At 45.5% G+C, this 19,345-nt stretch overlaps 1 protein-coding gene across 15 annotated transcripts in view; it reads right to left on the reverse strand.

Annotated features, from left to right (window-relative positions):
• Positions 1-19,345, reverse strand: part of Kiaa2012 (KIAA2012 ortholog) — a 137,964-nt gene that overhangs the window by 100,919 nt on the left and 17,700 nt on the right. For 12 of the 15 annotated variants that reach the window (XM_076931842.1, XM_076931844.1, XM_076931843.1 and 9 more), the window contains exons 3-9: positions 17,395-17,554; positions 14,735-14,890; positions 9,738-9,865; positions 7,979-8,147; positions 6,750-6,892; positions 3,798-3,966; positions 2,505-2,726 (exon numbers count right to left, since the gene is read on the reverse strand). In XM_076931842.1, coding sequence (XP_076787957.1) covers positions 2,505-2,726; positions 3,798-3,966; positions 6,750-6,892; positions 7,979-8,147; positions 9,738-9,865; positions 14,735-14,890; positions 17,395-17,554 — 1,147 coding nt within the window. The remainder of the gene's footprint in view (positions 1-2,504; positions 2,727-3,797; positions 3,967-6,749; positions 6,893-7,978; positions 8,148-9,737; positions 9,866-14,734; positions 14,891-17,394; positions 17,555-19,345) is intronic. The other 3 variants (XM_076931847.1, XM_076931846.1, XM_076931854.1) reach the window with 1 other exon arrangement.

Here is a 19,345-nt window from a genome sequence, read left to right on the forward strand (position 1 = left end):
GACTGATAAAACAAACAACAACAAAAAACCCCAAACAAAAAAAAACCCTCCAGAGAACACCTCTTCCCATTCACCTCCATTCTCTTCTCCTCTCAGACCCAGCATTCTCTGTCCTAGGAAGACAGAACCTGGGACCTCACCTCTAAAAGCCTGCCTTTGTCCTTCAGAGACAATGGCCTTTATTTTATATCTGTCCCAACCATTCCCTTTAGGCTTACAAGTTGGCTTCATACACAATCTCAGAAAATTATAGAAAGAAGTACTTTCCCCCCTCCTGAAGCAGAGACTCTCTACATAGTCTTGGTTGTCCTGGAATTCATAGAGACCCACCTACCTGTGTCTGCCTCCTGAGTGCTGGATTTAAAGGTGTGAGCCACCACACCTGACAGAAGTATTTCCACACTGTGGAGAAGTCTGTCATATAACACCTCTGGCCTAGTACAGGTTGGCATCACCTCCTATGGAACACACTGACACTGATGTCATAAGAAACTAGCCTGGAACCTGATGTACCCACAAGCAACTGTCATTCCAGCACTTAGGAGACAGAAACAGGAGGATCAGAAGTTCAAGGTCACCCTTAGCTACACAGTGAGTTTGGAACCAGCTTGGGCTATATTTCTACATGAGATTCTGTCTCAAAAAAAATCAAATCTAACCTAACCTAACCTAACCTAACCTAACCTAACCTAACCTAACCATCAACAATAACCTGAACAACAGAACATGCCTGGAGAATCTTAAGGGTTAATGACCGTGAGGAGCAGTGACAGCTAAATGCAATGCATGGGCCTGAGTTGAATTTTGATTTGGGGGGGAAAAAGTTTTAAAAAGATAGAGAACATTGTTATAATGAGAAAGCGTTGAATAAGGATTTTATATTGGAAAACATTTCTGCACTAATGTTAACTTTCTTGAATGTGATAACTGTACTGTGGTTGAGACGAGAATATTATGCTGATGGAATGTGTAATACCTGCAACTTACCCCACATAGTGAAAGATGTGTGTATGTACCTATGTGAAGACAAAAAAGCTGGCTTCACATCTGGGCTGCTAAGGGGGAAGTGTTCCAGGGCTGAGCAAATGGACGGGCATGTGCAGCCATTGTGGCCGTGGGACAGACCACTCACCAGCTCTCAATGCCCTGTGCCAGCTCTGTGGGGGACATAATGTGTGAAGAAGCTTGCCTCCTCTGCACCTTTCTACTGGCTGAGTTGGCTTCACTTTCTGGGGATGGCCTTGAGCTCAGGACCCTCCATGGTCACCCTTTCTTACAAGGTTGGGTCATACACTGCACTAACCTATCCTGACTCTTCCGAGACTTCTTAGGCCAGCTTCTACCTGGCATAGCAGCCAAAAATGGGCTAGCTCTTGACTCTCAGCCCCCAGTGGGTAAATAGGAGTGGTCAAAAGGAGTGGAGGGCAGCACAGGATGAGCAATGCTGTCTTTATCTCTGTGGCTCTGGCTGGGAACTGGAAATCGAAGAAGGGCAGTCCTTGCCTGTAGTAGATCTAAGAAGCTGCAAAGCAGGTGACTGACATTCACATAAGAGGCCGATTAAATAAGCCTCTATCCTAGTGATTCCTTTCTAGAGCATCCTGCCCTAGGTTCTTCCCTGTGTCTATTCTCAAGGCATTGGGGAGAGGGCAGGACATGGAGTTAAGTAGCGGGAGGTTCTGGCGTCCAGTGCCAGCCAGGCCACTTGGAGCTGTATGGTGTCCTGTAAGTTCCTTAGCTCCTGACATTCCATTCTCTGGCCTGTAAAGTAAAGGCAGCATTGTCGTGAGGGGCACCTGAGGCACAGAGGGAAGCACAGTATAAGTCAATGTGCACCCCTCTGCTTCCTTCTGGGGTGCCTGGTGATCACCTGTTACTCATGACTGTCATCACAGGTCTTTTGGAAGAAGACTCAGGTTTCTGAAAATGGAGAGCTTTTCATATACGACTTCCGACCTATTTACTTCATTAAAATATACGCTTTAACATATCCATGTGCATAACTTCTTTACTATTTTTTAAAAATTTGTTTAAAAAAATTTTTTTTGACACAAGGTCTCTGTGTAGCCTTACCTGTCCTGGAACTTGCTCTGTAGACTAGGTGATCTCAGATGCACAGAGATCCTTCTCCCTCTGCCTCTTGGGCATCGGGACTAAAGGTGTGCGTACTACACCTGGCCCTATGTGCATAACTTCTGATGACTATGCATTTTGAGAAATGTGAAGACTTTTAATCAATATCACAAACTTTTAAATGAATAAGCACATATTTATAAAAGATTAGAAATGACGTTTCATTGCTTTAAAAAATTAGTAACAGGGCATGCAAGTTTTTAGTCAAGATAGCACCAGTTTACAGCTGTAAGCAGAAAACGTTATGAAGGAATGATCCAGTGGGTAAGTCTTTGGGAACTAGATGCTGTTAGCTGCATGGAAACGTGTGGGCTAAGGCACAGTTGCTGCCAGAACAACAGACACCTCCAGGAGGCTGGGGATGGACTAACCTTCCTGGTGGCCTCCTTTGTCTTCACTGAGGACCCTTCTGTCCCTTGCCTTGTGGGATGCTGGAAGGAGAGAGGAACTACCTTGAGGTGAGGGTGTGTCCTGGCTGTTGTCCACTGGGAGATGCACCGTTATGCCCCTTGGCCTTTCTAAGTACAGATGCGTCATGGGAGGCCGCCATAAAGGTGTGGCTTCTTCTGGTTCTGACTTGGGGTGCTGAGCACCTAGAAGGCAAAGAGAAAGCGAAGCTGTTTTTGCCAGGTGTCCTGTCTTTGTGGAGACCTATCCCTTCCTTGCTTGCACAATGGGGTTTGGGTAAATCTGTGTTCATTCTCTGACTCCATGTGACTCAGCCTGGATTATTAAAGGACCTCATTATTTTAGCCATAGTGATTGGTTCCAGGGCCCAAGCCTGACTATCCCTCCCTCTCTCCCTTCCCCTCTTCCCTGCCCTCTCCTCTTCCTCCTTGCCCTCTCCCCTTGGGTGATGCTGAGGATGAAGCATTCATCCCTGCAAGAATTCCAAATGGCCTTGGAACTAAATGACCGCCTGTATAATTTCTAGAAGTCAAAACTCTGTAAGAAATCAGAGGTAGTTTCTGTTGACATTTTTAGAAGGCTCTGACTCCCTTAAAATGGGAGTTCTCTTTTGTCCCAGACTGAGCATCGATGTCCCAGTAGCCACAAATCCATGTTGCACAAGGGCACAGCCAGCGAAACAACTTAGGAATCCTTTTCCTGACAAAGACGGTAGAGATCCTCTTTTAGACAATAAAATAATTTTAAAAATTAAAAAGATTTTGGGGGGGGGCAAATTTTCTTTCTTTCTTTCTTTCTTTTTTTTTTGTTTTGTTTTTTTGTTTTTTGAGACAGGGTTTCTCTGTGTAGCCCTGGCTGTCCTGGAACTCACTCTGTAGATCAGGCTGGCCTTGAACTCAGAAATCCAGCTGCCTCTGCCTCCCAAGTGCTGGGATTAAAGGCATGTGCCACCACTGCCCGGCGTAAAGATTCTTGCACCTTCATGCTACCTACGGTGCCAGGACTTATATATATTTGTTTGTCTTCTTTCCCAAGTTTAATAACATGAACTGCATAATGAAGGGCTGGGCAGATAGTTATGAAATTGAATTGGATATGATTAGAAGAGACCTACATATTTTGCTACCTTCCCTTTGTTTGGAAAAGAGATGACCTCGGGGAAACTCTCAGCCATCATTTTGGGATGGGTTGGACTGGCAGGGACCCCAACTCTCAGCCCTTTCTGTCTTGATCAATTCCATCAGCAGGGGACCCACCTCTTCTGCTGGTCTTTTCTTTTGAGGATTGTGGGGCATGGAAACGAATCTCCATCGGGATAATGAAGAGCTCCGTTGGGGGTTCATTGCCTTTAAATCGGCTCCTCAGGGGTTTCAGGACTCTGGGTGGTTCCTCTGAAACAGGAGGCAATTTCAGAGCCCTTGGTGCCTGGAGAAAGTTTAAACACAAAACCAACATGGCAGATATCCAAACTCTGCTGCCTGCAGAGAGCAAATGATACCGTGTCTTACTGCGTGTCTTGTACAAACAGCTGCTAAGGAGAAGCAAAGGTAACCAGATGGGAGCCATGCTGACTGCTGTGCTGTTGGTGGGCTGTGTTGCTCTGATGTCTCCAGGGAACTCTGCTAATGCCCTCATCCTTCCTGCCTGATTCTTCTATGTTTTTATCAACACAAAAAGTTAGAGCATCTTTGAGAGAGCCACATGCAGAATCCTAGCACTCAGGAAGTGGAGGCAGGAGGATCATGAGTTCTAGATCCTGCACAGTGAAACAGCAAATTCAAAGCCATCCTGGGCTTCATGAGACTTGCTCCAAACTCCTCTCTCCCTACCATGAAAGCCTTTGAGAGAGTAAGTCTCTATTGTGACTGGGAAGAATGACAAGGATCGAAGTGACAAGGCTGGGATTGCTGTGTATTGATAAATAAAGGATCTTCAAATATATCGTTGAGGAGACAAGCAAGGTGAGCAGGGTGAGGGACACTTCAACTTCCAGTGAGAAGGGGCAGAGACCGGGACTAGTCAGTCATGTGTGCCTGGTTCCCTATGATAACTTCTAGGCCTCAACTTCTTCCTTAAAATAAGGGCGTGGTCAGACTTCCTATGCTGCAAAGCCCGGAGATACAAGTTTGGAATGTGGATTATTTTTATGAGTTATGTAAAAACCAAGTGCCAGCTTCAGCAACTCATTTGGCTTGGTTTTTACTTACTACACACACACACACACACACACACACACACACACACACACACCCCTCACACACATGTATGATGTTATATGTGTGTAGTTGGGGGATAGATACCATAAGGTAATACTTGGATTCTCCAGTTTCCAGTCATTTGCCATTCAGACACCACAGAGAACTTTGCTTTCTGTTTGCAGCATTTAGCCTATGAATTTAGTGCTCTGAGAAGTGTAGATGCTGGCTGTCAGAGTTTGATTTCAGAGGAAGAAAATAAAAAGATTCTCTCTTTTTTTTTTCTCAGTGCTTAAAAGGAAAAAGAAAAGAAAAGAAAATCAGAAATCAGAAACACACAGAAGCATCCAACTTATTTGGGGTTGATTGAGGAAGGAAATTTTATCCAATTTATGCAAAGTAATATTTATAATTTTGAGACATTAAGAAAATGATTAGCCAAATATACACACATAGGATATCTGTTTCTGGAGACCCAGTGCAGGTGTTGCCTGCCAACGGCCTTGCTTTGAATACAGACCTTGTAGGGTCTGTTTTACAAGGGTTGCATTGAGAAAGCCGTGCGGGAACTCAGACTGCTCGCGTGAGGGATGGCTGACAAGCCAAGCCTTAATTTCTTTATTCTAATTAGAAATTGACACAGGGTTTTTACACAGTAGAAAATATCAGTTTCCTATGTTAACGAATGCATGGGATTCAAAGGTGTCCCTTTCCTCTGAACCTGGCACGGGTCTGGACTGGCTGGATATGAGAGTTCAGGCTTTCCACAGGCCTGTGTGGATCCTGAGGTGATGCTGGAGTCCAAGTCTGCTCTTTATTCCTGGCCCAAAGGAACAGGGGAAGACAGCTCAGACTCAGGACCACCCAAACAGTGCTGAATGAGTGAAAACAGCATCCATTACTGGCCCCAGGAGTGCCTGGAGTGCCTGTGGTCCTACAGAGCCACTTAAGACGGTGTGAGTCCTCATTCAGTGCTTTCCAATGGATTCTAAGAAAGTCCTAATAGGACATCATTGCTTGTCCTTCTGCCAGCCTGTGAAGTTCACATCATTATCTGTTTCCAGACAGGCTCTCTGTGACTTAGAAGATGTGAGTGGCCTGCCCACATTCACACAGCAGCTGTGGGGCAGAACATTTTGGAGTTTCTACATGACTTATCCATAAAACACCAAAAGTCCTATACAGAATTGTGAAACAGGGTCAGGCCAGAGATGGCCAGAGTCATCTTAAGGAAGAGGTGTTTGTGACTTCTAGAATTTTTATTACATGTATTGATTTACTTATTTATTTATATGTGAGTGGGTGCTTCCCACTGTGTGCCTATGGACGTCAGAGGTCAACTGTGGGAGTTAATACTGGAATTCTGTCATGTGAGTCCCAGAACTGAGTCCGGTCATCAGGCGTGGCCGCAAGATCCTTTACAGGCTTCGCCATCTTGCTGGCGTTCTTGACTCCTGAAAGGAGTCCACAGGCTGGCCAAACTGCCCTCCCTACGTTTGCAAGGTGACAGAGCCTCAGCTGAGCAGACATTGCTGGACTCAGTTTCCCCAGCATTTTTAATTAGTGGCGAACCAGTTGCTCACAGGCTCAAATTCTGCCCTTACTTGTTTGGAGACTCCCTGGCCCCTAACAGAACAAAGGATTCTGCTGCTCTAAGGGATGACTGCAGCCACTGAAACTCCTTGACTTCCAACAGTAAATTACTATAGCACCCTCATTCCAACTTCATCTTGCAAGCTCAGAGACAGACCTCTGAGTGATTTTATTTCTAGATGGGATTAAACACACACACACACACACACACACACAAAGACACACACATAGGCAGACACATACAGACACACATATACATGCATGAACATACATATAGACATACACAAATATGTATCTACACAGATACACATGGACACAGGTACCATACACAAACACACACAGACACCACACATACATACACATACACACATGTACTACACACACACACACATACACACTCTTGCCCCCCTCCCTCTTTACCTTCTTTTTCTTTGTTTCCCCATAGGTATTTTGTTCTGAGCCAATGACAGATGCTATAGGGGGGAAAAGGTGTCTTTCAACAGGAGGCTCCTGTGACAAGCAGCCGCCTCTGGCCTTGTGGAGTTTCATGTTACCTTGTTTGTCTGTAGAAACAGGTAGGAATAAAAACTTGTCAGTTGTAGGGATGGAGTGAGCGGCTGAGTTTTAACTCTTGTTATTTTTTTCTTTTCTTAGAAATTGGTTTTTATTATTCGAGTATGTGTGTGTGTGTGTACACGCTCATGCACGCATGCTCACGAGTATGTGTGTTAATTCATGCTACATTCCTGCAGAGGCCATAGGGTATCAGATCCCTTGGATCTTGTCACAGGTAGTTGAGATGGTTGTGAGCCGTCCACCATGGGTGCTTGGAGCTGAACTGGGGTCCTCTGGAAGAGCAATTAGCACTTGAACCACGGAGCTCTCCCTCTCGCCCTCTAGTTTCCTTTTTTGAGCAGGGTTTCATACTGTGGCCCAGGGTAGCTAGTCGGAAACTCAGTATGTGATGCAGGATGGTCTTAATCTGGTGTGCAGTCTGAGTGCTTGGATTTCAAATATATACCATCATACCCTAACCCGAGTGCCTTTTCTGTATGTAAAATTAATATATAATTAATGTATACAGATGAATGAAGAATAGAAGTTTTATGCAAATTTGGCTGATGAGAAGAAAATCAGGGAGAGTGTGGGACACTGAGGTGGTTATGGCTTTGCCATGGCAGGCAGGGGACCCCCAGTCTCACTGTCTGGTCTCTTGCTGGCTGAGTCAGGTGGTGGTAAGAATAACAGCAATGGTAACTCAAGTGGCCGGAGAACTAAAGACGGGAAGGGAATTACACACCATGTTTAACATGTGCTAGCCCATACAATCCACATTGTAGGCTCACAGGGATGTTATCTTCATTCCACAGAGCAAGAAACGGCCTTAGTAAAATTAAACAATTAGCTGGGAGGTGGGTAATCATTCAGACTCAGTCCTTGTACGTGACAGGCTTCATATGGTTAAGCACTAGGCAAAGGGAGCCTGTCAGAATCTCGTTCCCACACTAAGTGAACTCTGCTGTTCTCAAGGGCAAGCGGCAAGAAGAAGTAGCATTTGACAAGCCTAGGTTCTCAAGGGAACGCTGCATTAGGTGTGTTCAGATCAACATAGACCTCAGTCTTCTCACCACTGAGACCCGCCTTTCTACCTGGGAAGGCTCCGCAGTAGAACGAGAAGAGGGATTTGTCACTAGGAAGCTGAGGGTGACTGAATGAGGCACGCCCAGGGACCGTCCTGGAGGCTTGCTGCTGCTGATCCTTTGCTTTGTGATTTTGCTCTGAAGTGTGGACACGGAGGCGGCTCTCTTTCAATGTGTCCTAGGGAACGACAGACACACAGTCGTGTAAACACACGGGGACACAGCAGCTCTCTGTAAGTCAGACCTCGTAGAGCTGAGGATGGAATCTCTCTGAGGAATGGGGAGACAAGGTCACAGAGGCACGCCCCTCAATGCTGTTTATCATGATGAGACAGGCCATTATTGACCAAAGAAGGAATGACATACAGCTACACGTAACACATGGAAGATGATATGTGTTGCCTACAGTGTCACAAAAAAGGGGGGAATCAGAACAATAGTGCTTAAATCATGGTCTTTACACCATAAAATTCTCTTTTCCCATCTGCTTCCCCATGGTTCTGCTCTCCTGGGCATGTGACCTCGAAAAGCCAAACACGATTATTAAGATAAGAGTAGATGCTGTCTGTGTGGCTCTGAGAAACTACTAACACAGGCACCACACACCTCTCTCTCACCTATTCCTCACTGATCCCCTCCCACCACACACACACACCTCACACACCTCACACACATCACACACATACCACACACAAACATACACACACACAGATACACACACCATACATATATATCACACACACCACACACACAGACACATACACTACACACACATCACACACATATACATCACACACACACCACACACATCACACATATACACACATACCATACACAAACATACATATACCACACACACACACCACACACACACCACACACACAGACACACATACCACACACAAACATACATACACCACACACACACACCACACACACAGACACACACACATCACACACATACACACATATACATCACACACCACACATACACATACATACCACACACACACAGACACACATACCACACACAAACATACACACACACACATCACACACACCACACATAAACATCACACACACACACTACACATACCACACACATCACATGCACAGACACACACATACCACACACATGCACACAGACACACATACCACACACAAATATACATATACAGACACATACACATCACATACACATACCACACACACATATACATCACACACACATACCACACACACCACACCACACACCACACACACACACACACACACACACACACACACACACACACACACACAGCCTTGGAGTTTAGAAAGCACTTCTACATTTTTAACTTACAACTCTATCTTGTACAGGAGTTCATTCAGGCTGGAAGTTAAGTTTTTAGTCTAAGGTCAGGAGTTTCTTCTTTCTAGATAGACCATGGCTGTCTGTGGGGTGGGGAGTCAAGGAAAATCTGGTTCAGCAATGTGGGAAACCAGGAGTTGGACAGAGTTAAAGCAGCCATTTTGCCCCAGGATCTTAGTACTCCCTGTCCAAAGTGCACAGTGGCTCCTGAGGAGGGAGATATGTGGATAGCATTTCTCAGGTGCAGAAAACCCGCCTTTAAAAGGAGCACTTGGCAGTGTCAGGGTTCCTTGAGTGACAATTTAGGAGACAGTATTCAAAGTCAAAATACCGTTATCTCAGGAGAGTCTTAAGAAACAGTGAAGAGAGAGTCCCCTAAAGTCACGACGAGCAGAGGGAACCCTCTCAGAAAGTGTACCTCAGCCCGGGGGGCATCTTCCTGCCATGGCTGCTTCCTGAGTGACATCAGGTGAGTCTCCTGATTGCTGTGGTTCTGAGCCACGGAGCGCTGGTCCGTGTATGTACCAACTTCCCCTTCATCCAGACCTGCAAAGGTGACAGGGGGTCAGCTGGGGACCTCAGCTTGTCCTTGCTGCTCCTTCCTTCTGGCTTTTCTGAGCAATGGTGGCCCAGGCCCTTGTCCCTCTTGCTCCTTCATTTCTGCCTCCATGAAAATGGTAGGCACGGGACTGCCCCGGCTGTCAGTAGATTCAAGGTGGAAGCATGGCTTCTCAGACACTGCTTCCTCACTTGCCCTCACTTCTTTACAGAGTTGGCTGGGCCTCCAATCAGATCACGACAGTGACCATCCTATGTGAAGTGCAAGGAATCCTGAGTGGTGGTGACAGTGGAGATGTGACTGTGGCGTGGCCTGCAGCTCTGACCTGCTGCCACTGGGATGCTGAATAAAAACCTGTCCTTAGGGTTTCTGAGTGTCTCCTGGTGGTTTACTTGGGGAAGACCTCTGTCAGAATGCAGGGTGGTAAGACTGCTGCCTCGCTCTGGATTCCTGTCTGAAGGATCTGAGTCGACAGACAACTGTGGACTAGTTAACAAATCTTTCACCGATGGTTGAAAGGGTCCTGCAGCTATTTTCATCACCTACTCAAGGTAGATTTATTGCTAAAGGAGTCTGGCAAGCCTTCCTTGTTAGGAGCCAAGCTGTAGCAATACCTCCCCTCCCAGCATGCAGCTCTGCCTCCATTCCCAGCATGCAGCTCTGTGGAACAATGTGGGTCTGTCTTTCAACCAGGGGCTCTGTAAACCTCCAGGTGCCTTGTGTGAGGTGGAGAATGGGTGTCTGGGAAGTTCCTGTGCTTCTCCACAGCCAGCCTCACCTGCCTTCATCACTTGTAACCTTGGTATCTTCGGTCTGGGGCGTGGGGATGCAGCTCTCCCCACCCCCTTCCTTTGCCTGAAGGATGCTCTGATTTGAAGAGATGCTGGAAGTATCGATGGCTAAGACACAAGCTCAGGTTTAAGTTCAGAAGTCACCCTGGGTGTTATGGTCCAGGGAACTTGATGGATAGCCCAGAGTTCACCCACGAAGAAACCTTAGCTCCATTCAGAGTCTACTGCACTAAAGAGCGTTGGGGGATCTAGAATGATCTTTTGATTCTAAGCCAGACGGCAGAGCCATCCTTCCTAGTCAGTTTCATCTGGAGTCGGAGACGATAATCATTCAGCAGCTGTCTACGTCAGAGTGCGTAAGGTGGGCGGGGCACTGTGGGTAGAGGGCATGTGCAGGGCATTTCTCTTTGGTTGTATCACAGTGAGGTTGAACATGTGACAATCTATGTGAGAGCAGTAGTTCTCAGTACACATCGTACTCGTTAGTTAATGCTCAACAGGACTAGGTTTGCAAGAAAAGCTCTAGACATCTTAACTGGGACCCCAAAGCTACATGTCTTCGTACATCAAATATGGACTGGGACCATCCCAATAACGTGCTTCAGGCTAGCAGTTTAGAATTGTCAATGAGCTATTATTCTGCCCTCCCTATGGTTTATGGTTTCTTTTCTCTCTCTCTCTCTCTCTCTCTCTCTCTCTCTCTCTCTCTCTCTCACACACACACACACACACACACACACACACACTTGGGCATGGAGAAGATGCAAGGGTCTTCCTCTACAAGTCTTTTTTTTCTTTCTTTAAAAAAAAATTAATTTTTTTTCAGACAGTGTCTCTCCCCATTGCCCTGGCTGTTCTGGAGCTTTCTATGTAGACTAGGCTGGCCTTGAACTCACAAATATCCTCTTGCCTCTGCCTCACCAGTACCGGGATTAAAGGATAGCACTTTATCATCTTAGTTTTTGAACAGGCTCCCTGCTGATCCAGAAGCTCACTGTGGTGGTTTGAACACGCTTGGCCATGGGAAATGGCACTATTATGAGGCGTGGCCTTGTTGGAGGAGGTGCGTCACTGTGGGTCACTGTGACTGTGGGCTCTCAGGGTTCCTAGTGCTCGAGCTCCACCCAGTGTGGAAGGAGAGTCTTTTCCTGGCTGCCTTCAGATCAAGATGTAGAACTCTTGACTCCTCCAGCACCATGTCTGTCTTCACTCTGCCATGCTCCCCACCATGATGATAATGGACTAAACCTTTGAAACTATAAACCAGCCCCAATTAAACCTTGTCCTTTATAAGAACTGCTTTAGTCATAGTGTCTCTTCACAGAAATGAAATCAAAGCTCAGACACTCACCATCTTTGTTGGGCAAACTGGCCAGCAAGCCCTGGGTCTCTTTTTACTGGTCTCCATCCCAAACCACTGGAGTTCTAGATTCTCCACTTAGCTTTTAGATGGGTGCTGGGGGTTTGAATTTAGGTCCTCTTGCTGTCACAGTGAGTGCTCTTACTCACCGAGCCATCTCCCTAGCCCTCCTGAGATTTTTTTTCACAAAAGTACACAGGGGAAAGACTGCAGACACCAGTGTTCCCGTTTTACAGCTGAGTAAACTGAGGAAGCAAGGAACAGAGCTTGGGTAACAGCTCATTGTTGGGGATCTGAGCTTTACAGCCAGGACTTTTGCTACTTCTAAAAAATAAAAAAGAAAGAAAGACACTAAGGTAAAATGAAGTTAAAACCAATGAAGACAGTGGGGTCCAAACCAGCCTCTGAGCATCATATGGCTCTTTAACATTGATTTTTTTTTTCTTTTCTTCCCCCCCCCCAACCCCCTGTGATCACAGGCAATTGGGCACTGCAATTAGTAATTATGCTGAAAAAACTCAAGGGAGGTCTGTAATTAACGTTTATTGAGCACTTGCTATATGCCAGGGACTGCACTGTAGCCTTGAACTCCCACATACAATCCTATGAAGTACCTGTGGTACAGTATCTCCATTTTATAAATGAGGAAACTGAGGCCCAGAGACATCAAATGGCTTTGAATCCTGTGCTACACCACCTGTCCTTGTCTACCTTGCTTCTCTGTTTTCTGCCTGATGGTAACAGCTCCATGGTAGATGGTGTCAGTGAAGTCACTGATCCCATAGTTCTGAAGCCTTGAGACCCCTGCCCCAGTGAAAGTGCTTCAATTCTTTGCCCACTGTCTTGGGTCCCAAAGCATCAGAATCCTAGACTATTACTAACTGGAGTAGGGTCTATGAGGAGAGACTTCCTAAGGCACTGATGAGGTAGCCCTCCACTAAGGAAGAGTGGAGTCAGTCCCACATGACATTACCTAGGTGGGTTCCAGTTGCCAGAACATGGATTGGTTGCCCAGAAACATTTCACCCATGTCCTGCTTTATGGAATTTCTACTTATGTTACAAAGCACATAGAGACTTATGATGTAAACAAAGGTATAAACATATGATGAGAAAGACAATCGATGGACCGCTGTGTTTTATATAGACAAACCACATATGGTCCAGGTTCTGACTAAGGTTCAGTGGCACTAGAGTCTAGGTTCAAGTGACTGTGTGGTTGGAGTACATGGAAGACCTGCCACACTCCCCGTACTAATCTGGACAAGATCTTCTCCCAAGGAGAGAGCTAGATATGATGTTGCCATTGTTTCTGGAAAAATCCTTTTGGATTTTAGAAAAATACCTTTATATGAAGCTAGGCTCTATTCCAAGATATCTCTTCCAATCTCTTAACTGCTCTTTCAGTGACACATGTTCCCAAGAAAAGTATTAGCATGTAAAATCTCCACACTACTGAACAGTTTACAGGCAGATGACAGTAATTTTTCTGTGCAGTACTGAGTAGTCTTAATACGCCCATTACACAGATGGACAAATGCAAGCTCAATTCAAAGAGGTTATCTGACTTGCTCAAGATCTTTCATCCCACAAATCAAATGAGAGACTTTGCAAAAATAGATTCATAGTTCTAAAGTTTGTATATGTTTAAAGCATTGTCACAAAAATTACAGGATTAAAGAATGTTTGGTGGTGACACACATCTTTAACACTAGCATTTAGAAAGCTGAGGCTGGGGGACTGTGAGTTTTAGTTATTCTGGCCTTCATAGTGAGACCCTGTCTCAAAAAAACCCAACCAACCAACAAACACAAAAGAATATTTGAATAGAACAAACTTCAGAAATCTGAACGCTAAAGTCTATAGCTATGTTATTCAGTTCAGTAGCCACTAGCCACATGCTATTCACATGCAAATGGATCAAAATTAAATTAAAAACCCAGTTTCACAGTTGCAGTAGCTACATTTCAAGCACTCACTAGAGATATGTGATTAATGGCCACTCTACTGGACATCACAGGCGTCACTTTATCCAGACTGAGACCTTTGTCTTACAAATGAAGACAATGGAACAAGATCCCCTGGATTTTATTCTGTGAAACTTTATTTTATTTTGGTTTTGCAAGACAGGGTTTCTCTGTGTAGCTTTGGATGTCCTAGAACTCACTCTGTAGCCCTCGCTCGCTGGCCTTGAACTCACAGAAATCCACCTGCCTCTGCTTCCCAAGTGCTTGTGAAAACTTTATTTTAAGCTGTTAAAAATAATCCAAGTATCTGTGAACTGAACTGGTTATAAAATCAACAGGTATGGACTGTGGAGACGGCTCAGTGGTTAAAGTGCTAGACATGTCAAGGCCAGAGTTCGAATTCCCAGAGCTCACTTAAATGCTGTGTGGGTATAGCATCCTGCTTAGAATTCAACTTCAGAGGCTAAAGACAGGGGATCCCAAGGCAAGCTGGTTAGCAAGACTACCAACTTAGTGAGCGTTGGGTTTGACTGAGAGACCTGCTTCAATGCCATGTAGAGTGATTCCCAACATTAGCCTCAGGCCTCAGCACACACGTGCATGAGCACCCACACCCACACACGAGTGCCCCCACACAATCAAACATGCATATACACATACACATCTCAGCATACACACACACACACACACACACACACACACACACACACGAAAAATGAAATAAAAAATCAACAGGTACCTTGCGCATAAGACGATCTCTGTTGCATCCAAAATGAAGGAATGACAGGCAGGAAATGGTATTTTGGGGGTGCACCTGAAAGATCCTGTTGTGGCCTGAGATTCTTGGGTATCCCAAGCTGACTGTCCTGGAGCAGCACAGAATCCTTGATGTGTCCTGAGGGGCAGGTCAGGAGTTATTGATGTCAATCATGGTAACCAATCTAGAGTTCCTGGAAAACTACAAGTTCCCTACTTGCAGTAGACCTGGCTTTGAACAGATGTTAAAGTGGACAACCCGGAGATAAGAAGGGTTAGAAAACTCAGACAAAATGCATGGAAGCTCTCACATGCCTTGGGTGTTTCTGAGTCCTTAGTTAGTCCTACTTTACCATTCCCACCCTCTGCTTGGCCACAGGGTAGATGCAGGGGAACCAGAGTGGCTTCCTCACAGCAGGGTTTGGAGAGACAGACCTTTCTGTACTCAACTCTACAGCTCTCAGCGTCAGTTTGATGTGAGGTCAGAAGGCCAGAAGCTCAGTAGTGGATAGAATTGTTAGAAAAGACTTTATAGAAGATTCGGGCTTGTGTATGCAGTCTAGATTAAAATTTTTGTATATGTTCCTTTAGGCATAGGTGTATCTGTGTCTGTGCACACACACATGCACATAAATTATGAAACTACAAAGGGCATCATGAGAGGAAATATTTGAAGGGATGTGGAAAATGGAGAGAGAGAGCGAGAGAGAGCGAGAGAGCAATGATGTGTAGTAAGGCAGGAAGAGGACTAACTGTGAAGGCAGATGTGTGAGGAGCAGTCAGTCGAGAGGAATCAGAACGCACCTTATGTATGGTTCTCAACCTGTAGGTTGCAACCCTTTTGGAGGTGTTGAACAATCCTTTCCCGGGAGTTGCACATCAGATATTTACATCACTATTCATAATAGTAGCAAAAATAGTTATGAAATAGCAATGAAATATTTTTATGCTTGGGGGTCACCACAACATGAGGGTCACAGCATTAGGAAGGTTGAGAACCATGGCCCTAATGATGTTTGAGTGAAGGTGTCCTGATGAAACTTGTTACTTTGTATACTAACATAAATATTGGTTTAAAAAACCCTTTAAAGCTGGGCATGGTGGCCTCATGCCTTTAATCCCAACACTCAGGCTGAAGCAGGAGGATGTCTATGAGGTTGAGGCTAGCCTGGTTTATGCATCGATTTCCAGGCCAGCTAGGAAAAACCCTGTCTCAAAAAAACACAAAACAAACACTGAAGGGAAAAAAAAAAAACCAGTTTTTAGAAAGAAAGAAAAAGAAAAGAAACAAGTGTGAAGTGTGGGGATTCATCCCAGGGTCAGGAAGACAGGACTAGAGGACATCTCTGACATCGAACAGTGAGCAAGTTCTGAATCGTGAGGAGAAGAGAATGACAGAGCTGTTGACACAGTGGCTTCTTCCTGGAATCTCAGCACGACTCCTCTAACTTGAGGGCCTGCTTTAAAGAGGGGCTTTAGCAAGGAGCTATGCAAGGGGCCCACAAATACAAGCTACCTGTACCTTTTCTTAGACTAAACACGCTAGACAACATCACGGATGGGTCTGAGATCTTTTTGTTGTTGTTTTAAAGGTGTTACCTTTCTTGAGGCTGTTGGGCCCAGACTGTGGGATGGTAGCCTGCTCTGCCTTGGCCTCGTCCAGAGATAACACTTTTTGGTTGAGAAGCTCTTTCTCTCAAGTGATAAGTAAATAGAACTGCCCGTAACCATGGGACTCTGCCTTGAGAGGAAAACCAACTGCCAGAGAAGCCTACATGGTTCATCTTGTTTCAAACCACCACTTACTGGGCAGGGAGCTGTTTTCTTTCCTTTTCCAGGTAAACCTATAAAATAAGAAGCAAGCCAGAATTCTCTGGTCCTGTTGGTGCTGAAGGAACGGCAAGTGGCCGAGTGAGGTCTGGCACATCTTACCACCTATCTCTCCCAAGTAGTTTGTCAAATAAAATACAAGATGTCCAATTAAGTTTAAGTTTCCGATAAACAATAAATACTTTTTAGTAGAAATATGTCTCAAATATTAAGAGTTTCGCTATTAGTGTGGGTATAGTGTGCTGAATAAGGTGACTCAAATTTCCAGGGTGCTTTTGGGGTTCTGTCAGGCAGAGGGGTGTTTGTCCCTCTCCAGCGGGGAGCGTGCTGGAGAGTTGTTGTTTTTAAGAGGACCTGAGATGACCTTAAACAGGGAACTTGGAAATTCTGGGAAGACTGTGGTGCTGTGGATGTAGAAAGTATCAGCTTTCTGGGCTCAGCTCTGCTTCTGGCTAGACAAGGAAATACTTTGTGTATTTAGAACCCCTTTTGTTTTGTCCTGTGATCAGTGGGTTTTAAGATGGAAGATCTCTGAGGCCTTGGCCTGGAGTAGGCTGAGAAGCAAGCTCTGGATGGGGGTGAGGATGAAAAGTGTGAGCAGGGACCAGTACTCAGGTGGCCCTTCCTTCCACAAATGTCCAGGCAGATGAAAGGCACTAGTTGGGATGGAGGCTTGAGGACTGCACAGCTTGGGGACTTTGCAGAGCTAGACCTTAAATCCTGGTGTTTCTGGCATCAATGGGAAACACATCTTCACATCAGACTGAGAGATGGGGGATGCTGGTGTCCACTCCTACCCATTTTCCCACTGACCTGCACACTGGAGTCTGTACATGGTGTCAGGGGGCCATGTCCGCAGAAGGCCTCGGAGGTATCTCTTGGCTGAATACCCAGGCTGGATCTGCCGTTGGGTCCGACTCTCTGGCTTGCTTCGGAAGTAGAGGTAAGGCTGCCAGGCTCTGTCCTGTTTCCTCTGTGGGGACACCAATCAGAAAACAGCACAGCAGCTGAGCCCCGAGACTCCAACTGATGCAGGCTGGTTAGCCCAGTCCTCATCAGCGATCCAGAGACTCCCAGGAGGGGCCAGAAGGCACCAAGACCAAATGCCTTGGCTGATAAACACAATCTAAGAGTCCAGAGAGCAAAGCCCTGAAAGGCCCCTGAAGATTCACAGTCAGAGGGGAAGGAGAAATGACAAAAGCCAGACTCCACCTTGAGCTAGAGCGTTAGGAAAGAACAAAGCCTCAGAAGAATTAGTTCAGCTGTGGAAATCATGTCTGTCCCTTCAAAATGGCCCTGATGCGGTGGGAAAGCATGGGCCGGAGTGCTCAGTGTCCCTCATGGGAGAGCCTGGCCATGCTCACAGGAAGCCTGGCATTTTGAAAACAGTCGATAGTGTTGCATTTCATTTCAGCTGGAGAGAATTTTCTGGGTCTCTTCCTTCCAAAGTCAGCCCCTCAGTGCAAGACACGTGGGAACAAGTGTATAGCAGCTAGTGCTTCACTGAGATTTATATTGTATGTAGGGCCTTTAACTCACTGTAATCCTGTAGCAAGGATAGATTTTAAATGAAGCACAAACTCTCAGAAGATGATTCATTAAACCCATTAATAAACGGCCAGTGTTGGCACATGCCTTTAATCCCAGCATTCAAGAGACTGAGGCAGCCTATGCTGTGAGTTCAAGGCCAGCCTGGTATACATAGCAAGTTCCAGGACAGTCAGGGCTACACAAAGAAACCCAGTCTTGAGAAACCAGGAAAAAAATCAAAGGCCCATGAATAACAAAAATGCTGGTAGACATTACTAATTTATAATGGCATTCATGATTAATGGCTGGACATGATCTCATAATACAGGCTCTTAAAATTAATTTTTTAGATTTATTTATCCTGTTTTATATGTATGAGTGTTTTGCCTGCATATATGTAAGTGCATCCTACATGTGCCTGATGCCTGTGGAGATCCAAAAAGGGCCTTGTATACCCTGAGACTGGAATTATAGATGATTGTCAGCCGTGTAAGTACTAGGAATCGAACCCAGGAGCAACAACTGTTCTAAAATGCTGAACCATCTCCCCAGCCCCTTTAATATTTTTTTATTGGCTATTATATTTACATTTCAGATTTTATCCCCTTACCCCATTCCCCCCACCACCCAGGAACCTCCTATCCCATCCCCCCTCCTCATGCTTCTATGAGGATGTGCCCCCACCTACCCCCCCAACCCTCCCTCCCCACCCTCGAATTCTCCCCCACTTGGTGTTCAGCCTTCATAGGACCAAAGATCTCCTCTCCCACCTATGCCTGACAAGGCCATCCTTCCCTACATGTACAGATGGAATCATGGGTCCCTTCCTATGTGCTCCCAGGCTGGTGGTTTAGACCCTGGGGAGCTCTGGTTGGTTGGTATTGTTGCTCTCCTCATGGGGCCACAAACCCTTTCAGCTCCTTCAGTCTTCTCTCTAACTTCTCCATTGGGAAACCCTTGATCAGATCAATGGTTGGCTGTGAGCATCTGCCTCTGAATGTGTCAGACTCTGGCAGACCTCTAAGGAGACAGCAATATCAGGCTCTTGTCAGCATGCACTTCCTGACATCCACGTCAATGTCTACCTTTGGTGATTGCACATGGGATGGATACCCTTTAATATTTTTAAAATGAAGGCATAGTTTATATATAACATGCAAAGAGCTTAGATTTTTAGTTTAATAAAAGTCGACAACTATATATGCCCTTGTAATCACCATAGAAAATAAAATGC

Source organism: Arvicanthis niloticus, chromosome 3, assembly GCF_011762505.2.
Source record: "Arvicanthis niloticus isolate mArvNil1 chromosome 3, mArvNil1.pat.X, whole genome shotgun sequence".
Lineage (NCBI taxonomy): Eukaryota > Metazoa > Chordata > Mammalia > Rodentia > Muridae > Arvicanthis > Arvicanthis niloticus.